Raw genomic sequence first — 25,294 nt, 5'->3', positions numbered from 1 at the left:
CAGATTATATGCAGGTTCATTTAATATAACAGCAGTGCCAAAAATACTCACATAACGGCTTAGTACAATGGTGGTGTGCAATATGTCTGATACTGGAAAGGAAGGTCCCAAAGCAGCAGATGACCACACACAGGTTTCATTCTTTTATTATTACATGTTATTTGGCTGATTGGCGTCTCTGTTTGCTGTGAGAAGGAGTCAAAGCCCAGTTTCGCTGCTGTTGTACCCCGTATGTCACAGTAGAAGCTGTTGAGTAAACCTAAGATCAAGCTTTAAGGCCCAGGAGATTGCAAGTATTTGTGTAAGAGACAGGTGTGAGGGATTGCTGGCAGTATATCCCGGCCAACACCCCCAAGCCGCCAGATGGAGCCATCCCTGCAACATGGAGGGGCCCCGAATTCCAGCAGGGCATCATGGAACTTGGGGAGTCTTTCGTCATAGCCCTGCTGGATTACGTGGGGGCCGCCAGGGGACGCTGCAGGGAGGCCCAGGGACGTGTATTTTCCTTATAACCCGGAAGTACTTCCCAGTCACGAGGACGGAAGAAATAAAGTACTTTTGGGTTGAAGGAAAGAAGGAGTTTTTATCTGATCTGGAAGTGCTGAGGAATCACGTGGACTGGGGGATCAGAAGCACTTCTGGGTCATGGAATATAAAAGGACTCTGGGAGATCCCAGCAGTGAGCCGAGTTGGGAGGAAGGGTGACTGAGCTGCTGGGAGTGGAGGATTGGTTATTGTGATTGTGTATTATTGATCATTATTGGAGTATTGTGGAGTGGAGGTGCTTTGTGCACTTTATTATTATAATAAATTCATTCTTGGACTTTTATCTGGTGTCTGACGCAGTCTGTGGGTTCAAGGGGATGACAGCGCCCCCTATCTGTCACACAGGCAACATAACACTTTGTGATTTGTGAATTTTATGGGTTTTTTTTTTTTACCTAAACATGCGCATTATTTCACATTTAGACTTAGCTTGGTAGAATTTATTTTTATTGTTTATAACACCATCAGGATGTGTCACTCAACTTTGATCATCACACTTAGGAATGTCACAAAAGTGACAATGTAAACACAAGACGGATTTACCATGCGTTACCTCTTGATGAATCCTCTACATTTTGCTTTTCTTTAGTGCAGTTTGCTTATTCACCAAGCAAGTTCCAGCAGCAGAACTACTATCTGGGTCTCAAGTTTCGTTTTGTCTTTAACTCCTTATTTATGCTGTGCCCTTTGATTTCGGTTGTAGAGTTCTTTCTGATCTTACTGGGTTTTGATGCTTTGCTGTTCCTGACCATGTCTCTGTCTAAGAAAACCCTCTCCTGGTCTACTGTATCCATATTTACACTGTGTACTTTGTGCAGAGGCCCAACCTGCTACTGTACTTTGACTGATATTTACCATTGAGACAAGTGAGATGATAATAATAATAGCAAAGTGACACCTTTTGGATATCAGGATGAGGTCTGAAGTATAAGAACTTCAAGAGTTTATAGAATTCCGTGACCTGGCACAACCATGCCCATGCGCATACATGCACAGCATACTGTAAATGCGCACACACAGCATTCTCTATAAAGTACACCGTTATGGTTGTCAAGGGAACTCTGGGTATTTTTGTTTCAGTTCCATTTTGCATCCACAATTTCTGTACCATACAATTAAGTCTGGATCAATACAGAGCTCCCACTGAAAATGTGATTAATGTGAGTAATAAATTACATCGGTTATATCCAGTGAGCGTTCCTGTGTTTTACAGATATGAGAAATCCTGCTGTTTAAGGAACAGAGATGTGCTAAATCTACTTTGTCATTATTCTGCTTGGATGTACACTATGTCCTGGACCGGGGATGGACAATACCCCTGAGTGTTTTGGATATTGAAAAATAAAAAGCAAAGTCAGCTTTCTGAGGAAGGCCTCTAAGCTTACAGAACTGGCCAGAGAAGTAATACGAGTAAAAATAAAGCATTTAATTCAGCAAGAAATACTATAGCTTGTTGTTCCCAGGGCTTCCTATTAAAACCATTTGCTTTGCTACTTCTGGTTGAAGTTTTGTCTGTCTTTACTCATAAGCGGAGGGGGAATGCCTCACGAAATATTGTGCATCAACAATACCATCTGAAGATTAAATAACGCTTGCTAAAAGTGACATTTCAGAAAAAAGGATTTAAAGTGGGTATCTCTGATCTCCTGCACTGCCGAGAATTTTATTTGCTAAGACTGCCTGCGAGTCATCAGAAGATTCAAAGTGCAGGGATGATTAGGAAATCTCACAGTATTACTCGTTCTGTTCCTTTCCATTCATGGCAAGTGTAAAGTGGCACAAATTAAACTTGGATGATTGCTACTTGCTTTTGATCAATTCCCCAGTGTTCAATGAACAAAAAATACACTGCACACAAGTTCATGAAAATCCACGGTGGCTGCAACTTGGCAACAAATGAAAAACGAGAAAGAGTGTAAGTCATTTGTTGCAATTATTTGGTGTAGATAAGAATGGGCATCCCGGCCGAGGAGGGGCATGGTTCATTACCAGGATGGGGGGGCCCGAGAGGAATGATCGATGGATTGGCCTGCTGGACGAAAAGATCACCGAGAGCCCAGTTGGTATAAAATAAGGGATGGATGAGCAGAAGTTGGAACTTGGGAGCAGTTCCATCCCCCATACAGCAGGTGGCAGTAGTTCTCATGTGACACGCAGAGGGTGCTTGGGAAGTGCAGCCCTGTCAGGGTCCCTGAGTGATAGAGGGTGCTGTCGGGGAGGGACCTCCCTACAGTACTTTCTTTACGGCCCAGAAGTGCTTCCAGGAACACACGGCATTACCAGGTCCAGCTTAAAAGGATGCCCGCTACCTTCCATTCACTCAGTGTATGAGAGAAGGAGGAAGAATTATTGGTTTATTGTTCATTTATTGTATAACTGTGGCACACTGCTGGAAAGAGCTCAGTAAAAGGTATTTGGTGTAATAAATATTCCTTATTTTATTCACATAATGTGTGGGTGTTATACTGTGTCTTGGGTTTGGGGCTCTCTGGCGCCTCCTGGTGGACACCTTGGTTAGAGCAGCTGCATCCAGTGTGCCACTGTTATTGGATTTCTAACACAAAGCTGAGGTGAAGGATATTGCTGGAAGCAGACTTACTGTAAACTGGGACAGTCTGAAAGCAGTTGTGGCACACAGGCTGATCAAGCTCATATCGGACTTGCCTGATATTTATTATTAATTCAGGATTTACAGATCAGCAAGTGAGTCACCAGTTTTATGTGCCAAGCGCAAATGCATGCTTAGGTATCACCGTACAATCTTAGGGCATCATTACCCAGTATTCTATGAAAAGGTTTTTTAGTTTTAGTTTCTCATCCCACCTGAACAGGTGCATTTTATTTAATAGAATGCCTTCAATTCTCATTAAATTATGGGCCCTTTTTTTTTTTACTTTTACTAAATCAGGAATATGCTTGAAACGTGCAACATACTACACAAGCTGTGCTACCCAGCTTCACCTGGGAAATTTTCAAAGTCGATAGTCCTCAGATATTGTGCCATCAGTTACGCGGATATATGAGCAGTACTATGTAACTAAGTACGTTTCTGGATACAGCTTTTTTTTTTTTTTAACAGGGGCCTATATTATTGGTTCACTTGAGCTGCTTACTGTTGAACATGCTACATAAAGTCCTTGGTGGTGCTGGTGTAAAGGAGATTGCTGCAGGACTCCATATTCAAGTGGTTATCGAGAATGTTATCAAGGTGATTTCGAATTCATTCATCCAAAGTTAAAAACTGCTGTAATTTTGACTCTCCTATATCAACAAAGCCTAAAATTTGTACTGCTTCAGTATACAGTGGATCTGAACAAATCTCTACCCTTCACTCAAAAGTACTGTCCCTCTCTCTTCGTATCACATTCTGAAAAACGGCATCACCATCAGCAAAAAAATTGTAGAAAAAAAACAGATCTGAATCCGTTAAGTAGTTCTCTAGTGAAAAGCAGACGGACATACAGACAGATAGACAGACGTTGGATGATATGTTTTATATATATATATAAAAATATATATATAGTTAGTTAGTTAGTTAGATAGACAGATAGAATTCTTTATTGTCATTACACATACACATAATGAATTTTTCTTGGTTGGTAGGACTCTGCTTCAAGGCAGAATACTTAAATACAAAATACACTATAAATAATAAAATAAAATAAACATAATAAGTATAAAAGACAGCAGCAATAAAACATCATCAAGTCCAGACTTTTCCTGAGGTAGTACGCCTGCAGAGACCAGTGATCTGTGTGCGTGGGTCTGCAGGGGAGGAATACGAGTGTGTGTGTTTGATTACGAGGGAAATTGCGTGTACATGTCTATCAGCAGGGGCAGATGGACTTCACAGCTCTGGGGAAAAAGCTGTCTTTCAGTCTGCTGGTACGTGTTTTTATGTTTCTGTACCGCTTTCCCGAAGGCAGTGGTACAAGCAGTCCATTTCCCGGATGGGTGAGATCCGCAGCTATACATTTGGCCCTCTTCAGCACCCTTCCAGCATATACAGAGTCCAGGTCTAGGAGAGGATTTCCCACGATCCCCTGTGCTGTTCTCACCACCCGTGCCAAGTCCTTCCTTTCCTGTGCGGTGCAGCTGCTATACCACACTGTGATACTGTGAAGGAGAATGCTTTCTATAGCAGATATGTAGAAGACTGCGAGCAGCCGAGAGGAGAATCCAGCACGTCTCATCTTCCTGAGGAAGAAGAGTCTTTGTTGGGCCTTCTTTACCAGGTGAGATGTGTTCAAAGACCAGGTCAGATCCGATGTGATGTGGATACTGAAGAACTTGATATTGTCCACACACATTACAGCCTCCTCATGTATGAATATAGGAGCATGTTCTGTTCTTCTGGACCTTCTATAGGCCACAATAACCTCTTTCGTCTTGCTAGTGTTCAAGATAAGGTCGTTGGCCGAGCACCATAGTGCTAGGTGTTGTATCTCCTCTCTATAGTGAGTCTCATCACTGTCTGATATGACACCCACCACGGTCATATCATCTGCAAACTTCATAACCATAATTATGGCATGGATGGCAGAGCAATCGTGTGTAAATTACGTGAAGAGTGCTGGGCTGAGCACACAACCCTGTGGAACTGTGTTCAAAACCAGTGTGGCTGATGTACGATCTCCAATTCTAACCATCTGAGGTCTGTTGGTGAGAAAGTCCCTGATCCAGAGACACAACGATGTGGACAGACCCAGATTATGAAGCTTTTGTACCATAGATAGATAGATAGATAGATAGATAGATAGATAGATAGATAGATAGATAGATAGATAGATAGATAGATAGATAGATAGATAGATAGATAGATAGATAGATAGATAGATAGATAGATAGATAGATAGATAGATAGATAGATAGATAGATAGATAGATTTACAGAGTGGCTCCATTTACGGTAGATAAGCTCTTGCAGGAAACCCAGATATACTGTGTTGTACTAGTGTTGTCGTCTATGAGCAGTCTATTAAAATATCAGTTTATTACAAAGCACACATTACAATCAGGGTTCAAAACCATCACACTGTTAAAAAAAATACATGTGTAAACACAGGCGCTAAACTTAGAAGAGTAGCTTCTCCAAAATGTTTGTTTGTGTGTGCCTGGTGTTATGAGGTATCAATACAGACAACCTGCTACATGAATAAAAAACTTGGAGGCATAATCTGGGTGAGTGTGGTTGTCAGGATTGACATTAAAGTGAAATTCTTCTGACTGGCTGTATGGTGAAGATCTGCATAAACAAAGTATGAACTTGTCCTAATGCTGCATTCCCTTCAAATCACATACATGCCACACTTTGCCTCTTTCAATCTTCTGACAGTTGTACTTTGGGGCCACTGGAGCGCCTAAACAGCTGGTCTGAGCACTTTAACCATATCATTGTGCACAGTAACTTCATGTACATATCTGCTTTAAAGAAAGTGCTATCTTGAAGGCCCTGTTTTCAAACTATACAAATATATACTGTACACCCATATCATTACACTCCTTGCTTATACTGTTTAGAAATCCGAAAAAAATCAGAATTCTGAAACACATCAGGCCCTAAGGACTTTTGATAAGAGATTGGGCATCTGTGTTTGAAGATGAAGTGAAGTAAGAAATTTAGGATTAAACAAAGTTAAGTGTAACATGAGTGAATGATAATTTGGATTAACTCCAGATATTCACTGCTTAACTACTGTATGCAGCAATACATTATTTGCTAAGAGCTGTTTCCTGGAATGGCTCTCATGTCTATTTTTATTTCTCTGTGAATTATTTCCAAGAGCACCATCTACTTATTTATTAACATTTTTTATTTGATTTATCTGAAGGTGTCTTAAAGTGGAGGCCCAGGCAATTTTGGGCTTCTGAACACATTGCTTACTTATTTAATATTTGTACCTGTCTTTGTAAATACAGAACATTAAATACCCTGTTTATATTCCAGAATATTTCCTTTACACCTCCATCCACAAAAACATGCAGGCACTGCTACTATACATGGACCAACAGCCTTCTGAAATGAGCCCCCTTAATCTGAGCCTTTAGTCTACGTAGACTTTGCCCCACATTTGCACCCAGGGTTATAAAGAGAGGCATTGTGACTTCTAAAGTGAACATTGCGGTACGCATGTTGACACAATGGCTTTTCATATGGAAGGCACTCTAAGAAGGAAGCAGGTAAAACTGCTGAAGCTGCACTTGGTGCCACCACTCTGAAGTGTATTACAATAATGAGGCACAAAAGAAATTTAAGAAAGACAGAGAACTTACCAGAACGGGCGTACGATTCGTGGCACGTGTGAGTGATTTCTGCTGCCAAATCCATGTAGTGTTTGCGCTTCTGCAGTTCTCCATCTGCTGCACCGATTGCGATCATCCCCCCAGAGAAGCAGGCGAGGTGACCCATCTTATGATCCAGTATGCCACCTCTCCACTCTGCAATGTATGTGAGGCCCCCGGGAGATTTCTGCACCAGATTGGTTTCTATTGCCTGCAACATTAAACAAGTCTTTAATGCCGTATCACAGCAATTCTCCAGCCTTTGATATTCTGTTACTTGCTATTATCAAGATGTGAGAGATGAGATTAGATAACCTTCAGACCTCCTAGCGCTTTGTACCATTGCACATACATAAATAATATCATTATTTTGTTGGGGGGTCTTTGTCTGATAAGCATTCCATTACAGTACAGGGTAACTTTGAAATAGAAAGAAAGAAAGAAAGAAAGAAAGAAAGAAAGAAAGAAAGAAAGAAAGAAAGAAAGAAAGAAAGAAAGAAAGAAAACTATAATCTTTAAAAAACTTAAATTTCATATAGTTTCCACTGAAGCAAATATTTTTTTAATGAAAAGAACATGTCAGTAGCAAAATACTCTGATCAGTAATTTATCACTTTGGCACAGAGGTTGATACGCTGGGCCATGGACCTATGAACCCAAGATGACAATGTCTCTCTCCATGATCTATGATGACTTTCAGGCAAGCCCCCAAAGGCAGTGTAAATGCAGATTCTTTGGGGCTTTTCTTGAACAAAACGCTAGAGCAGCACAGCTTCCTACAGGAGTCTTTCATTCAACTATTTCCAAAATAATCCATTTCTGTTATTTATGGAATAACTAGATGTGTGTGATCTTCGGGACGAAAAACAAGCCGAAGACTCCCTAGCAGTTTTAGTATATTTGTGAAGAGGCATCAACTAACTGTTAAGAATTACCCAGTGCAGAAGGCGTAGAGCCACCTGTGGTTGCTGCCCAGTGGCTTTTGTAAGAAGACCCTGGCAATATCGTATCTTAGTCATATCGCTGGCATATGAGTCCTATTAATCTTTGTCTCAAGAAAATCCCTCCAGATAGACAACGTTTTTGCTGAAAACTTCAAGCCTTGCTCTCTGTTGCTGAGCTGTTTCACTTACATGTTGTTGAGCCACGGGGTTTACTTCGTTTTGACGTTGTGTCTCTTCATCTGTGTCATTAGCACAACGTTGTTGCGTGGTGGCTTTTGCTTTCTTTCTGACATTGTGTCTCTTCATCTTTGTTATTAACACAATGTTGTTGTTGTGTGATGGTGCTTGCTGTACACAGGTCTTTCGTAGTGAGAAGTCAGGTGCATTCAAGCGCTGCAAAAATGTAAAAGTGTATGCGTGCGCCATCTAGTGGCTGTGGTTGAGCGTGAGCAGAGTGGACGGCTTCACACACACAGGTCTTTCCTTTATATACGTATGTCTAATGCTGCCTTTTTGTGATCAATTGATGTGAATGGAATGATATCCCCTTCTTGAAAGTCACTGGCCAATGATGACCCATTTTCTCACTTAGTGTTATGTTATCCTTCCAAACCAGGGGACATTTTAAAGATATGCGGTTTTGCATTTCCATAATTATGCTGTTATAAGGGCTGTCCACAAAACTACTAACTATTATATACCCAGTACTCATGTTTATGTGCTGGCACATGTTACTTCTAAATTTGAGCTTCATTCATCCACTCATTTTCAAACTTGCATTGTTTACCCCCTTGGAAGTTTTTAGACTTTATTCTTACATAACAATCACAAAGGATTTAATTTGGTTTTAATGTCAAAGTGAAAACAAGTCACTGCAGAGTGGTCTAAATTCATAATTGATCACATAAGTACTCACCTCTTCAAGTCGCTATTTAGTAGACACCCCTTTTTCAAGCCTTGACAGCCTTCAGTCTGTGTGCAAAGGTCTAACTCTATCAGCTTTGTACATCTGGACACTGCGTTTTTTGACAATTCCTTTGTTTTGCAAAATTGTTAAGCTCTGTCAGGTTGCATGAGGATTGTGGGCCAACAGCCTTTTTCAAGTCCAGCCGCAAGTCCTCAATTTGACTGAGGTCTGGACTCTGACTAGGCCAATCTAGAGCATTAACATTGTTGTTTTAAAGACTGGCTTTATGCTATGGGTTGTTGTCTTGCTGGGTAAGTAATCTTCTACAAGGAGCAGGTTTGTGGGCAGCCTAGAATCCTGAGGTGGTTTGTTGTGTGGTGGGTGCGGCAATGTGCTGTATCAGTGCATGCTCCTAACCTCCTCCTCCTGCCCAATTGACAGCCCCAGTGATCATTAAGGTGTGTCATATTAAAGGGGTGAACACCTCTGTCATCAATTATTCTGAGTTTTACATTTGTCATTAATTAAGGCCACTTGCAGAGATCTGTTTTCACTTTGAGATTACAGAGTCTGTTATTCCGTGTTAAAAGTCACATTAAACCTACTTTGATTCAATATTGTAAAAGAATAACGAGAAAAGACTTCCAAGGGGGTGAATGTTTTTTAATGGCACTGAAATTTTTGATAATATTGGTTTTCTGTTAAATTACACCTACTGTATATACTCACGTTTAAGTTCTCCCTTTGGATAAGTTGGGAGTTGATTTTACTGTATAATTTCTGGCTACAGTAACTTCAATTCAGTATTAACTCCCCAACCACCACCATGACAATGCAGCCCTAAACTAACCAGCCAAGCAATAAGACACTTGGGGGCGCTGCCAGACAGTGAAAGAGGGGATTCCAGCTTTAAGGGTTAACATCTTGAAGCATTATCTCATTTTGTGTTTAGACCAGCCTTTGCTCTGTATGGCTTCAAAGGGTAGTGAGACCCAGCCAAGGCCTACTAGGTAACTACTTGTACAGCTTCTCAAGATAGAAAGTTACCTCCAAGGCATCATAATACATCTTCTTGGCTTCTTCATCTTTTTTGGCTGACATAAGGTAAGATTTGATCAAATACTCATAGAAGCTGTCCCCCAGGCCGCCAATGGAGACGTGGTCTGAAAAGGCAAAGGAAAAGTTATTAACGTGGCTGCTATCATCTTGACAATTAACAACGATAGAGTGGAATCTGCTGGCCCTCAAGCGTAGGCCGGATGTGAAAGACGCAGCTCAGTGTCCTAACCCGGTCACTGCCTTGTGGGATAATGTTTGATGAATTGAAGTGTTTCATCTCATTTTGATGGTGTCTACTTCTGAAAGTCTTCAATTCTTATGACCGATGATTGTGGTATTACTATTTTTATTATTAACGCATATTTGACCTACACCTTAGGTGATCAGTGTTCATTACAATTGTTTGAGTCTACATTTTTAAAAACTGGAGCAGAGACAGGCTAGGTGGTTTGCTCAGAGTTACAGAGTGAGTCAGAGGTGGGCACTGAACCAGCAACCTTTTGGGTTAAAATCCAATGCCAATGTGTTATGTAAACCCTTGCTTAAGTATATTTTCTTTGTTTTTCAATTATTTGTCATGCACTTGTAGCTTTTGTAATTATGCATTTTTTTGTTAATATTTTTATGGATTGTGTATTTATGCTACTTGCCTGTTTTCCTTGTATTCTGTGGGTGGAGCCCCAAGAGGCGGGTCCACCATGACATCACTGCAGCTGGGACTGCCCCATATGCAGGTAGAGGAGCTGGTCCTAGCAAAAGTTCAAGGATTGTTGAGGTGTGCATTTCTTGTGGGTACTGTTCTTTGATTTTAGTTTTCTGATTATTATATTAAGATTTGGCCTTGTTAGCTTTAGGTTGAATATATGCTTTATTTTTGCCTCTTACTGGTGAAGGTTCTGGTTTGGTTTGTGGGTCTTTTGGAGGCCTTACACTCTTTTCATGTTGTGTTGCTATATCGCTGCACAATGCAATAGGTGGACTTTCTATCCATTTTACCAATTGTAATAACCAGATCCCTCTAATGCTCTGCACTCCAAGATGGACGTTATCTTAACAGTGGTTATCAAAATAGAATCTTGTATTTTGAGCACAGAAGGAAATGAATAGCCCACATGAATCTAGGGGCAACATGTTAAAGTCTCATTAACAGAACTGTCTGTGAGCTTGGGGAGCTAAATTGGAGTCTTTCTAGGTGGGACCTGCAAGATGACCTTCTCATAAAAGTGGGCATTGGTCAAGTTGCTATGTCATTGGACTTTAAACCCCATTGTCACCAGTTCAGTCCCCAACACTAACTCACTATGCGACCCCGAGAAAATCACAGAACCTGTGTCTGCACTAAGTGTAGCAAATACACCTAAACAACTGTACAGGTAAAGCACCTAGAAAGATGTTCACTATGGAACAGCACTATATTAAATAAAGATTGTTTTTAAATGAACTGTGTGTGTGTAAGAAGAGTGAAGGCAGTAGTACCCTGATAGGAATGTGTAGAACCCTGTTCTCAGTCCTGACTAGACTGGTCCTGTTCTTCTCTACTTATCCTAGTAGAAAAAAGAATAATTTGTACCAATGATAACACATATAACACCTACACAGAGGTCATAAGAACATGAGAAGTTAGGCAAAGGAGAAGAGACACTTCAGTGGCCCCAGTAAGTTATCCAGATACACTTTACAAGTCATCAAGTTCTAAACCTCTCCTGAAAATGCCGGAAAGCAGAGAAGTCAGTCTAGTAACCAGTCATTAAGACAATGATTAGAAACTTAACAACGAGTGTGTCTCTCTTGTAGCAGGAGATAATGGTGGGTTTCTGGAAGGAGAAGGCTACACTGTGTGATGGTTTACTTTAGTCCTTCTGACCACAAGGGGACAATCACTACACCTCAGATCTCCAGACATAGCTACACTCAGGCAGTCCAGCTTCAAGTGAAGTATTCATTACAGCACCTTTCCACGTGTCTTCTTTCCCTAATCACAATAATACAATCCATTTATCCTTCCTGTTTAACTCCTTTTATTCCTCCAGGGGAGTGTTGTCTCCTGACTCCGACTGCCTGAGTGACTGGAGGTGGTCCCTTTCATGTCAGACCCAGGAGCACTTTTGGTGTCAGGACACTACAAGCTGGAAGAATTCCCGGGTCATGTGAGAACCTCAAAAAGTAGGGACGCTCCCTCGCAGGTTCCCACAAAGGCTGCCCCCTAGGACTGTAACTCCCTGTATACTCTGCAAGTGCAGAAATGGCTATTAAGGCCCGGGAATGCCACCGCCCTGTGTATTGGGGGAGCGTACACTCTTATGAGGCTCTATTCCTTTGTCTGTCTGCTGTCCCCTGCTAGGTAAAGGGATGGGATTCATGCCAATTGGGATGTTAGTGTGTCCCTGCCATCCATCACAACTTTCATTTTTCTATACAAGTGGCATCAGTTGTAATTGACTGAAATCATACTTACGTTGAACCCAGTTTCCACTGACAGGACTCAGAAAGTTCGGGTAGAGCCCGTGGGGCTTTTCTATTTTGTTCAAAAACTTGCGAATGTTCATTACCTGCAAAAAAAGAAAAAGAAAAAAAGAAGCCAGAGCCTCGTCAGTCAAGATTTGGCCTTTCAGACTCCCCCTTTGTTCAGAAGCAAGATTGATGAAAAGGTGGAGGACAATGAAGGCAGAGTGAATCAGTGGCAGTAATGTTATAAATGTGTTCCAAATATTAAGACGAGCATAGTGAACCCAACATGGTCGTGGAGTAAATTCAAAAAACAAATGGCCAACTCTTTCACTTTGAGTGCCATCCTGTCTAACTATGGCGAGGGCTTGCCCGTTGCTCCCACCACCTACCATTATTCTCCTAATTCTTCTGTTCTCCATTGTTGTGCACCAGCTTGGGAAGGCCATATACTTGATACCCCAACCTAGAGTTGACCCCCAGGATACCATTTATTAACAACAGAATGAACAGCACTTTGGACACTGTTTGCTGACTGAGAATAAACGCACTTTGTGCTTTTGCACCTCGGTTATAACTATTGAAACAGAATATGCCCATGGCTGTGGGCACCTCAGGCATCGCAGCCCCTGATTTTCCCTTGTGAGAACATCTAATCTGCAGGCTTTGAGGAAACACAGTAGGCTGGAATCTTGTGAGGCCTCCAGGGCCCTCCATGTGATAAAGTACCACTTCATTTCAAAGATATGGAACAAACACTGAACAAATCAAGCCTAGCACTCACTAGTCTGGTGTGACACATACTCTTGTAAAAATTAGGAGATCACAAACTCCAAACTCCCAATAATTGCTCAAAATTTTCACTAGAGGGGTATATTACCATCAAACTCCATTAGTAATAAAGTCAAAAAGAGGATTTTTATTGAAATAAAAGATTTTTTTTTTTAAATAATGCTCTAAACAAAAAATAACCTTCGTGAAGCGCACAAGGCAAAAAGGAGTTGTCTAAAAAGGTATATCCGACGCAAACAAGTACCAAACACAAATCCAAACCGGTTAAACCACAAAAGCCCAGCAAAACCATAATGAAACTCTCACCAACTCTCAAGTGCATTCGAATGAACTGCAAGGGACTATGGGCTGGCTATTGGGGAACTACCCACAAAACACTTGGTACACAGGATAGGCATAAGGAATAAACAGTCGCATACATTAGAGGCTGAAAAATTAACAAAAGATACATAAAACAAGAATTTGAACCCAGACCAGGGGAAGAACCCTGGCTGAAAAATAACAGATAGCATACTGGATTGTAGCACTCTGGTTCTGGCCACTTCACAGTTCAAGAGCACTTCCTCCTTTTCTAAGGGTTCCTTTCTTATGCTTAATCTACATCCAGTTAGTGGGGTATTGCATAACGATATTTAACACGGAAACGACAAAAGAACGGACACTTCATTCCTAATGTAAACCTGCCATCAAGTAAGGGACTTCTGACGTGTATGACTTCACATATATAGGTGAGCAGCAAGTAATGAAGCTGCCAGGCAGGCTAAATGCATAGTTTGCTGATGTGGCGTTTTCCTGGAGAGTCAGGGTATTTTACGCAGACAGCAGAACTAATCACTTGGCAGGGCAGCGGGCTAAAACCAAAGGACACTCAATGGACAACAACTTGCCTGCAGGCCTGTGGAAGCCAGCTTCATTTGGTTTGAGTTATAGTGTTTGCTTTGGGAGGAAAGGAGAGGAGATCTGTTAGAAATGAGAAGGATTATGCTCATTACCAAGATGTGCTTCTCTTTTTTTAGCCTGTTTTATTTTCTTTGTTATTTTTAAGTTTTAACTAAATGAGAATGTCGGAAGACCAAGCCTATACATTGTACTACTGTTTTGCCCAACGCTGCATTTGGTTTACTACAGTCCACCCAGACAGGTAAATTGAGGGAACGCTGAAAGAGATGTAACATGTTCTGAATTATATGTTGAGTAAAAAGTCAACTTACATGTCAACATCTCCTGTTTTATGCCACAGAATCACTAGGCAAAAGTAAAATGGCTCTGCAGAAAATAACTGGACAAGTGCACCCGTTTGTTTGAACTGCATAGAGTAACAGGTTCATTTATCTGGATGTAGGTTTGGGACCTAGGAGTTCAGTCAAAGAGGATGTGGTTCTCACTCTGTGCTGCTGCTAATCCCCAGAACAAATGTCAGTGGTTTATATAGCATAGTCAGACAACAGATGGGACAGACGGCTGTGCCACAGACAGGAAATTAAGATATGCCTGTAGGAGACTTAAAAAATGTGGGTTTGCTTACATTCATTTGCATGCTACTGAATGGGAAAATATGTTCTCTGACAGGCATGTTCCGAAGTTTCAACAGCCCAACAACAAATGTCTCCTACAAAACCCACCAGGGGCTCTTGGAGGTGCACATTTAGTGTAATATTGGTGGGAATGCCTTTTTCCAGGAGCCCTGTAGTAACTGTAGCAATGGTGGTAGCAGTAGTACTGCCATATGTCTTACCTGCATGTCTGACATGACAAAATTCAGTTTGTCAGGCGTCGCACTCAGGGTTATTGCAATTTTCAGGTTTACAAAACTTAAAAAAAGGCTATAAACCACTTGAAATACAAAGTGGGCTTGCGTCCTATAAACTTAATTCAAGCCAAGCCAATAAATCTTAAAAAGGTTTATAGATTAATTATTGCTGTTTATGAGGCATAGTGAAATTCTTAGTTGTATGTGCTAATCAACATGCAACACACATTGACACCCTACGGCGCCATGATTAGTGACTATAATTACTGTAGGGGAATGTGATTTTATTGTATTTGTCATGTGCTTTAAGATGTGAAAAGCATTATACATAATATTCCATGATGTTAAACTGTATGTAAACTGCAAGTTCTTTTCTTTTTACATGAATTTTACATGAACATAGAAAGATTAAGTGTTAGTAGAGACAGTGGGCAGTTTTCCAGAGAGGGCATTTTTACAGTCAGAGGAGCAGACAAGCAGGAATTAGAGAAAGGTCAAAACTCTAAACATGGCAAAATTATATTTTAAGAAAAGTCACATTCTGATGGTTATTTTCTGGAATTTCCACTTGTGTGAAATGAGAAGCCCTTGAACCAATGGTCATCTTTAATGTATGCAGATGTGCTGATATGGTCTGTCATTTTACACTGGACATACAGGGGTTGGGGGTCACCTTGTCCCTGACAAGCTTTAAGAAGTCAGCAGCTTAAAAGAGAACAGGGAAGAAAGACAACCAGGAAGAAGGAGAGGCTGAAAGAACATTGACACCAAGAAGACCCATACCTTGAGACAATGTAACTTTATGGCTCTGTTATATTGGTAATTTGCTACTTCCACTTGCTTTTTCTTATTTGCTTCTGTTTTTGGCACATTAAGAATATTTAAGAATTTTAAAGACTATATTGACTGAATAAATATTTAAGCCTGACCCCTGCTTTCCAATTTGCTCTATCCTGTCTTTGGGGCTTTAAATGTAATAAGAGGAGACATCCTCTAAAAGCGACAATGAAGCAAAGTGGCAGCCAGTTCTGGGTGCCAGTCGGATCCGTAGTCCCAGGTGCAAGCGCACTGCAGCTGCAGGCTGTCTCTCCTTTCAGGCAAGGATACATATACAAGAGTTGGGGTGGGGGACATACTGTATGTATGGACCTACATGAGAAAGAATATGGGTATAGGAATAAAAGAAGGTATGTTTTAGGTTAGGGTGTCTGCAAAACCCTTCCACAATAAAACTACCTAGTTCAAAACATCTGTATTTCTTACATGAAAAATCTCAAGAAGGGTGAGGGGAACTATAAAAACAGCTGGTCAATAATTAATAAAGTTTGTTAAAAAATATTCAAAAGAATCTCAACAAGGACTGAATTCAAATTGAAAAAGGCAAGTAGAGGTAAGTCTCATGTTATGGTAATTCTTCAGAAACAAACAAACAAATACAATCCCAAACTTTTTCTTGTCAAATGAACTTCAGCTAACTTTCACCTAGCAACTTCTGATTTTTTACATTCAAATAAAGTAAACTAGTCTAGAACCGGACAAGTACATAGCGGCCATCACTAATGGTGAGGAATAATAATGCGCAGTATGAACTTTGTCACCATTTTCACTACATGTTGTTACTAATTTTAACTAACAGAATGCACATCTGTGCGATAATATCTGTCACAGGTTAACAACTTGATCGGCAGCTGTCTGTTTAGGTGAGGAGAAGCTGAACTTACTGCTTGCAATTCGAATAAGTACGGCTCGCAGCCAGGCCAACTCAGGAAGTACAGCTGCCAAGTGAGGGAGGTGACACTCTTATCGATCCCTCAGCAAAGACAGCACATCACTCCTGAGGGATCAACTGTCAGTTACCAGTGACTTTTCATACCATTATTATGCCTTTTCTAACTCTACGAAGAACTGTATCATAGTCATCAACTATAGGCCGCCTAAGCATAAGGTCCACACACATACCACCCATGGCTCATTTCAGTTTAAATTATTTGTGTTTTGTGATTTAAAATACAGTAATATTAATAAAATGACAGTAAATAAGTCTGAAGGCTGTTCTGTAAAATAAGTAATAAAGCATTAAGCATTTTGCTGCTATTTCCATTAACAGACACAAAAATCAGCTTACAAATGTCTGTAGGAAAGGAATTCAGTTGGAACCTGAGGGCCACCAATGCAAGCAAATCTAAAAAATGTACAAAATTCAAGTTGGTAAAACAGTATTCCAAATCCAGAAAACAGGCCAGATGTCCATAAGCCAAAGGATCAAAAAGGAGACCTCAAAATATTCAAAAATCAAATTCCAAGATCGATGGGTGAATAATATAAGTGGAGAAACTAATGCCTCAACAACAGTGCTGATGGACTGCAGGCCTCATAAAGGCTGAGGATGGTCCCCTTAGATGTACTGTTGGAAGGCACGCCCTCCTTTGGTTCAGTACACAAAAGACAAGGAAGACGATTGACAGAATTTACATATAAGGACAAAGCAAAATAAAAAATAAGAAAAAAATGGGTCAAACTACACTACAAGAAAATGCAAAATAAAGAAAACAAATATATTTACAACATAAAACACAAAAGAATTAATGAAAAACTACAAACCATGACAGGCGTGATACAGATTTAGACATTCATGTCTGATCTTGTGAACACAATCATTTGTTCTGACACAAACAGAAGAGTCGCAGGTGAGCAGAGTAATGAGTCGCCGTGTTTGGGCATCCATGTAACATACCTTTTCCTTATATGTCGGGTTTCCAGAAACTTCACTCAGGTGAACAAACTCCAAGTGCAATGTTCCAAACTCTGCCAAAATGCTACTTCCTGCAGAAGCCCATCCCCAGCTCCAGCTCAGACCACTAGAAGAGAAAAGAGGACATAAGACTGTGCTTAATTTCTGTCACTGGGGTTCAATCCAGAACCTATAATTAAATTAATAAAGCCTCCCTTTTTCTCTGACACTATTTCATTCAAAGTCACTTAGAAATGACAAGTGAATTGGAGACAGAACTGGCCACACTAGTCTTTAAACTTCATCTATATTCACCCCCCTCATACAGTCTGGCAGGTTGATGTGGAAATTTCAAATGATGTGCCATACCAGACAGACTAGATTTCCGATGAGAAAGAGAAAAATAGGTAAATAAATCAATCGAAAACACATTTGACAATAAAATCTATCTTGAAGAGAAAAGGAGGGAGAAAAAACTGGGAAAAATAGCAACTTCTTTCTTTTACAGCCAAGGAAAAACAACCCGTGAAAAATCACCCACCCAAAGGCTATAATTATTTCCAACTCACTGCAGGCCAGCATTCTTTTATATTTTATTTTTAAAGGCTGTTCACATAAACACTTTCGATATTGTACTTCTAAGCAATTGTATTATTGTTTCATTTCCTGCCATCTCAGCAGGAGGCTTCTGCGCACGGCTCATGGATTGAGATCTGTGGAGGGCATGTGGGGTGCATACCCAGGTGTCAGACAAATCAAATCCGTCATTAAAAAGATGCAAATTCCTCATTATAGAAACTTGACTCTTAATACTTTATACAGCGCCTGTAGACTGGAGGGGGCTAACACACAATGTCTCCAAGGACAGCTAAAGTGGGTTAAGCAAAGGTATGTGTCTCTGCCATTTACCCAGTTCTTTCAGATTAGAATTGAACTCCCACACACCAATTAACTGAATCGAATCGATTTTATAAATGAATCGATCCATAGTTGTATTATTCCTCCTGTATTGTTCACTTTCAAACCGACTTAAAATGTGCCCAGAAATCAAGCTGCTCTACTATTAACAGTGTACCGAATGGTGGCATGCTTTGGTGTTTTAAATAAAGACCTGATCCTTCTTCTCCATTACCAGAAAGCATTAAGATAGACCACATCCCTGAGTGGACCAGGACCAGTTGCTGAATTCTTTAGTTTTTTTAAACAATAAAATTGAAAATTCAGAGTTTTAAAAGTGGGATTTCAGGTACTGTACTGGGCTCCGTTAATAAATTGTTCTACAGTAGAGTCCCGCTAATCCGAAAATCCACCTAATCCGAACAGGACTAGGGAAAAAAAAGTAAAGAAAACAAGTTTTTTCAAGTTATGTCGTACGTTTAATGTACATTTAAGAAACTTGTAATTTTTCAATTTCGCTGTCTAACTAAAAATCCAAAATACAGCCTTACTTAAAATTGAAACAAGTTCGAATTTACTCACATATGTAGAATCCATGTTCTGTACAGCATTTACACAAAACGTAAAAAGCAAACCATTATCTAAGAGATAAAGTCAGTGATCTCCTTCTGACGCAACGAACTAAAACGGCTTGAAGAAGCAATGTTTCGCCAACGCCGCATAAACATAACATCTGTTGGGGTTGCATCGGCGTGTTGCTCAATGTAGCGCAAAGCGAGATCAAGGGCACTGGCTGCGGCAGTGTGTGGAACAACATCAGTCGGCGCGTCCCCTTCCTCCTCACTGTCGTCTGCGTCGAGATCAGCTGACGTTCCCTGCACAGCTGCCACAATGTCCTCATCTGTGTATTCTTCATGGCCACAGTCGTCAACGGCCGTCCACTCTTCCACGCACTCTTCTTCTGCATTTTCACAACCTGGCATTCTTTTCACCAATTGAAGAAGTTTGCAATTTTCTTTTGTTGGGGGGAAAACTGTTTGGACAAACTCTAGCTCAGGCCAGAGATTTTTCCAAGACTTCTGTAAGGATTCCTTGCATGTGTTTTCCCAAGCTTCAGCAACCCAGTAAATAACATCTTTGATGTTCATTTTCATGAGTTTATCCAAAATTGTTAGCTCTTCATTATCTTCAAGTAGGCTACGAAGAAGCATTTTTCTATAATTCTGTTTCAAAGCCTGCAAAACCCCTTGGTCCATTGGCTGCAAAATTGATGTGACATTTGGTGGGAGAAAAATAGCCTTGATATCATCGCAAACAAGTTGCATTTCTTCTGGATGTGACGGAGCATTGTCTATAAGTAACAAAGCACGAGGAGGCAATCCATTTTCTTTGTTAAACGCCTTTACTTTTGGCACAAATTGCTTGTTAAACCATTCTTTGAACAAGGCACGATCCATCCAAGCTTTCTTTTGATTTCTGTAAAAAACAGGGAGAGAGTTCATGTTCATGTTCTTAAAACAGCGTGGTTTTGCCGATTTGCCGATAACCATCAGTGGAAGCTTATTTGTGGCAGAAGCATTGCTGCAGGCCAACACAGTTAGGCGCTGTTTATCCATTTTAAACCCTGGTGCAGATTGTTCCTCTTGTGATGCAAGACTTTTGGTAGGCAATGCTTTAAAGTTAAGTCCTGTCTCATCTGCGTTGTAAACTTGCTGGGGCGAGTAGGAAGAAATGATGTATTTGAACTCCTCAAGGTATTCAACAGCTGCTTCGTTGTCCGCTGACAATTTCTCCTCAGTTATTGTAAGCTGCTTGATTCCGTGTCTTTTCTTCCATCGGTCTAAGAAACCACAACTAGCCGTAAATGATACGTCACCGTCCATGAGCTTGTTCAATTGAAGCGCCTTTTCTTGAATTAGAGGGCCAGTGATAGGGATTCCTTTCTGTCTTTCTTGTGTAAACCATAAGAAAAGTGCTTCGTCCAATTTTTCGTAAGAAGACACTGTCGTCTTGCTACGTTTTTCAATCGTTTTTTCACTTGTGGTTGTGCAAAACTGCTCAATTTTACCTCTGTTCTTTTTCCAATCGGAAATTGTTGCTTTCCCGACACCAAATTCCTTCGATAACTGAGTGGCACTTTCACCTTTGTGAAGTCTTTTCAACACTTCCAGTTTTTCTTTTAATGTACACGACTTATGTTTACGTTTGCTTGCCATGATGATTAACAGCAGGGACAAGCACAGAATGTAAAGAAACCACACTACACACCACTCACAAGGACTCACAAAACACAGGGCAAGTGCGTGCACACGAACAATAACATTGCACAAAACACATCACTCAGCAGTAGCAGGTGGCACACTGACTCAGTGACTCATAGTTTGGGAACGGAAATCAAGAGGAATGCGTAGGTCTAGGCGGGGGGTCTAGGTCACTGCCCTTCCGCTACTACTCACCTACCACCCGTCATATCGATTTTACCTCCGATCACAGCCACACTACAGTGCAGTTTAAATTGCAGTGTACTAGAATACGTAATTTCTTACCTTTAATTCTTGACACATCAGACGCTTAATACGCCTCATAAAGTCAATATATGGCATTATATGACAAAACTCCGCCTAATCCGAATTTTCGCTAATTCGAACAGGGTTCGGTCCCAATTAGTTCGGATTAGCGGGACTCTACTGTACTATTAAATACTGTTTCTCAAAAGATTTTACTAAAGGTCTGATATGAATTCTACTTTGACATTAATGAAAGCCTGCTATGTTAAAGCCAGGGTTTGTTCCCTAGCTAGTTTATTGTTATTTTTGTTGTGTCAGCAAGCTGATGAGCATTTGACCACAGACCGGGTAAAGGACAACAAGGACAGAAGTTGGGTCAAAACTGGGAGATCAAAAAGCATGACTGACAAGGTAAAGGCGAGAGACACAATTCATAGTCAAAAATTTGTTAGCAAAAGGTCAAAACCAGACTAACAAAACAAAATATGGAATCATCAGAAGGATACTTAGGAAAAGGGTTTTTTTATCCACAACTCTAATGAGGAAATTAACTTTCGGTTGACCATTTAATCTGTCGCACCAATTACCCTCAGGTCGCGACCTCTGACAACACGCTTCTATAACCACAGAGAGTTGTCTTAATTATCGGTTTCCTAAATTATGGCAATCGCTAAGAAAACAAAATGGTGGCCAAAACAGCACAACAATTAAACAACAAGTACATAGAAAAATGAAAAATAAACATAAAAATTCAGAAATCAGAAAGGTCAGGACCTCTAAAAAAACAAAATGGGTGGTAGATGACTTAACAGTGATTGAGAAAAACACAACAAATACCTAAAGATCCCAAATCAAGACAATGTTTGTTGTTTTTATATTATTTTAATGTGTTTTTTTTGTTTTCATGTAAATTTTGTTAATACTATAATGTTTACTTAGCATTTATATATTGTGCATTTAAATTGTTTGAATGTACTCCTTGGGTTTTGTGGGTGGAACCCCAAAAAGGCGGAGTCACCATGACATCATCACTGTGGGACCGCCCCCAGCCTTTATACTGAGATGGAGGAGTCAGTCCCAGTAGAGTGTTTGTGGAGTAAAGCTCTATTGTGGATATTACAGATTTTTACAATTTTTATGTGAATTTTTGCTGATTATTGTATTTTGTAATTGGTGTACTGTCTTGTAATTTGGTCTTGTTTACTTTGGATTGCCTTTTTAGGCATACACATTTTGCTAATTTTCTTGTCATTTCATTTAGCGCATTTACATGTGTTTCAACAATCTGATTATGCACAGAAACCTGTTTTCTAACATGCCATGTAAACCCTTAATCCGAGAAACCTGACTAACAAAGGCAGAGTTCTCCAGAAATAACAAAGTTATGTGGCCATGTTAACCCTTACCTGGATTATTACTAAGGATTTTTTAGTCTGCACACGTATTTGCTTTGCACACACTTTCAGAAGCCAAGGGTAAAAGTGCCAAAAATAGAAATTTCTAGAGGCAAAAGCTCAGGCGATCGCATTATTCCTTCTCCTGCCTGAAATATTTGAGAAATAGCTGAATTTATGTTGATGAGCTGAACAAACAGTGCTAAACTCAGCCACATAATCTTGAGAGCAATTGGGTAACATGTTAAAAGTTACACATGTTTTACAGTCCGACTACTTTTTAAAGTAGAGAGTAAAAGAACGCAAAACTTATCTTACTGAAGTAAAAAATACCTGCATTGCTATTATTCCAGCAGAATTGGGCATAAGCCAAGAAGCACCAAGCAAAAAAGAGCGCGCTGCGTGCATTCCGGTAACAGAAGCCTATACATTAAGCTTTAATTTGACAAAACCTATTCATGAAAGACAACAAAATTACCACGAGCATCATGCATGTTTCTGATTCATGGTTGCCGATGATGAACTTTACCTCTTCTTTTTGTAGTTTAATGACATAGGTGAGTTTTAACTCAGGAGAACTCCAGAAGATTACTTGCTCATTATGAAACCATATTTCTGCCTTAATCCTATTATGTGAGTACATGTAAACACATTCATTGTTTTTCTTTTGAAACATTTTGAAATTTTTTGGCATTTAAAATTATTTTTTGAACTTTTAAGGTCAATTCCCCAATTTGACACAATGCAGATGTGAAAGCCTGCTTCTTGAGTTTAGGGTCTGGCTGCCTGGGACGATGCCTGTTTCTGAGGCTGACTGTATTGGCTCAAGGAGGGACAGTGAAAGATTTTTAAAGAAAAAGGGTTGAGAGAAAAAACATAGTTCTGAAAACAGGCAAGAGTCAAAATCAGTCAAAATCAGAAAAGACAGCGGACTAAATGTTAATCAAAAAGTCTTTAAAACAGAAAAAAATAGAAGTTTGTAATCAGTAGAAAAGAAATCAAAATGAGCAATGTACACCGACACAGAAATCCTAATATTGGATTCGGCATTCCGAATGGCGCTGCATGTTGCGTACCCGCAAGTAATTCTGGGAAAGATCACAGAGGCAAACCAGAAAAAATGATGATGCTCTACTATGTAACAAATTGCAACTTTATAAATAATATACAAAGCAAAAACTAAATGTGAAAATCTTATTTCTTAGGGTTTAAAGAAACATGTTTTACAGTATATACAACATGTATTCAGACCTCATAGGAAAGGCAAGAAAATGAAAGAAAACAGCACATTATAACACTGTGCAGCTGGTCATTGGTCAGCTTTTCATTTACATTCAGGCCTGGTCACTGAGCATCACAACAAAACTATTTTATTAATAAGGATAGGATATGAAACTTTTGACATTCCCTGTAGTTTTTAAGCATTTCAATAACATAGACACTGGGACAGAGGGCTGGTTCACTTGCTGTATTTAAAATGGAGATGTCCACATATCACCAGGTGTACTCCATCTGCTAATATCATAACATGATGTAATGATATTTTAGTTACCATAATTACAAACTGCAGAAGAAGTTATTTGCTGTAAAGGAGAGGAGAAGCACAAACAACACCTATCCCTTCTTAAAATTCCTACATCGGCTTGCTCTTTGCCAGTAAGGATGGCACAGAGAATATGAGAGATCAGCGTAAGGCATCATTAAGTGGCCACTTCACTGACCTGCCTAGGTTAATGATTCCACGTGGGATCCCGGTGGGCGTATTAAACGCTGGCAGCAGCTTCTCCCCTAGTTCAAGGACTTTGGTCCTGAATACCTGAAAAATAAACAAAGACATTCCATTAAATGTTTTCATCAAAACCAAAGTCTTGGCTACACTGCATAAAGGTCATTTGGTCTAAGCAGAATGGAAGAACTGCAGTTATCTAACACAATACAGTACAAATCAAGGCAAAACGCCACATGGCCTATGCTGCCACAATAGGCTGAATTACAATAACGGAATTACACAGGTTAGAGACTGTTACATTAAATTACATAATATTTCCTTTTCCAGATACATCTTTTTCCTCTCATATCCCAGATATATTTATGTATTTTCATATTTAACATATACTGTAAATTATATTCAAAGCTAGTGATATGAGCAGTACATTTTTCATAATAACAATAATACATTTTATTTATATAGTGCCTTTCCCATGCTCAAGGCACTTCACAGAGTCTCAGAAAGGAGCAGCAGGTATATGTAACATTAGACACAAATGTTTCCTGAATAGAATACTAAAACAGATACAGGGTATACCAAGTATTAAATGAAATAAAAGACAAATTAACCAGAGTAAAATACTAAATTCAATATTAAAACAAATGCCTTAACAAATCACACAATTTATGATATAACACATACTAATTATCCTGAGCAACTGGGCAGAGAGATAAACTGAAAGAAGGGGCAGATGTTAGCTTAAGGTAAACACCTTCTAGAAGAGATACATTTTAAGTTGTTTTTTAAAAGAATGAATGGAGTCAGCTGACCGAATTAATTTCGAGAGGTCATTCCAAAGTCTGGGTGCTATACAGCTGAAAACCGTCACCGATAGAGTGCACATTAGTGTGGGGCACAACAATATTGCCAGAATCAGAGGACCTTAATGGGTGAACAGGAGCAGAGTGATGGAGAAGGTCACTGATGTAGTCTGGTGCAAGGCACTTTAAAGCTTTGTAGGTTAATAATATTATACTCGATCCTGTAAGACACAGGGAGCCAGTGAAGGAGAAACAGGATGAGTGTGATGTGCTCACTGTTGCTGGTTCTGGGAAGGACTCTTGCAGCAGAGTTTTACCTGGAGCCATGATATAAGATTTGAAGGGGCACCTGCCAATAGGGAGTTACAATAATCGATACAGGATGTGATAAAAGCATCGACCAGTTTCTAAGCTTTAGAACAGGAGAGGAAAGAGCGAACACGGGATATGTTAAGGAGGTGAAAGTAAGAAAGTTTCTTGATGTGGTTTATGTGGTGTTGAAAGAAGCCCGG

At 40.0% G+C, this 25,294-nt stretch overlaps 1 protein-coding gene across 1 annotated transcript in view; it reads right to left on the bottom strand.

Moving 5' to 3' along the window:
• Positions 1-25,294, bottom strand: part of LOC114664544 (mannosyl-oligosaccharide 1,2-alpha-mannosidase IA) — a 560,924-nt gene that overhangs the window by 42,975 nt on the left and 492,655 nt on the right. Inside the window, 5 exon segments of the mRNA XM_028818706.2 lie at positions 6,819-7,038; positions 9,726-9,841; positions 12,193-12,286; positions 17,459-17,582; positions 23,975-24,069. Of these exon segments, the coding sequence (XP_028674539.1) occupies positions 6,819-7,038; positions 9,726-9,841; positions 12,193-12,286; positions 17,459-17,582; positions 23,975-24,069 (649 nt within the window).

The sequence above is a fragment of the Erpetoichthys calabaricus genome, chromosome 14 (assembly GCF_900747795.2).
Source record: "Erpetoichthys calabaricus chromosome 14, fErpCal1.3, whole genome shotgun sequence".
Taxonomy (NCBI): domain Eukaryota; kingdom Metazoa; phylum Chordata; class Cladistia; order Polypteriformes; family Polypteridae; genus Erpetoichthys; species Erpetoichthys calabaricus.
The sequence above is the reverse complement of the archived record's forward strand: the minus strand, read 5'-3'. Positions and strand labels throughout refer to the sequence as shown.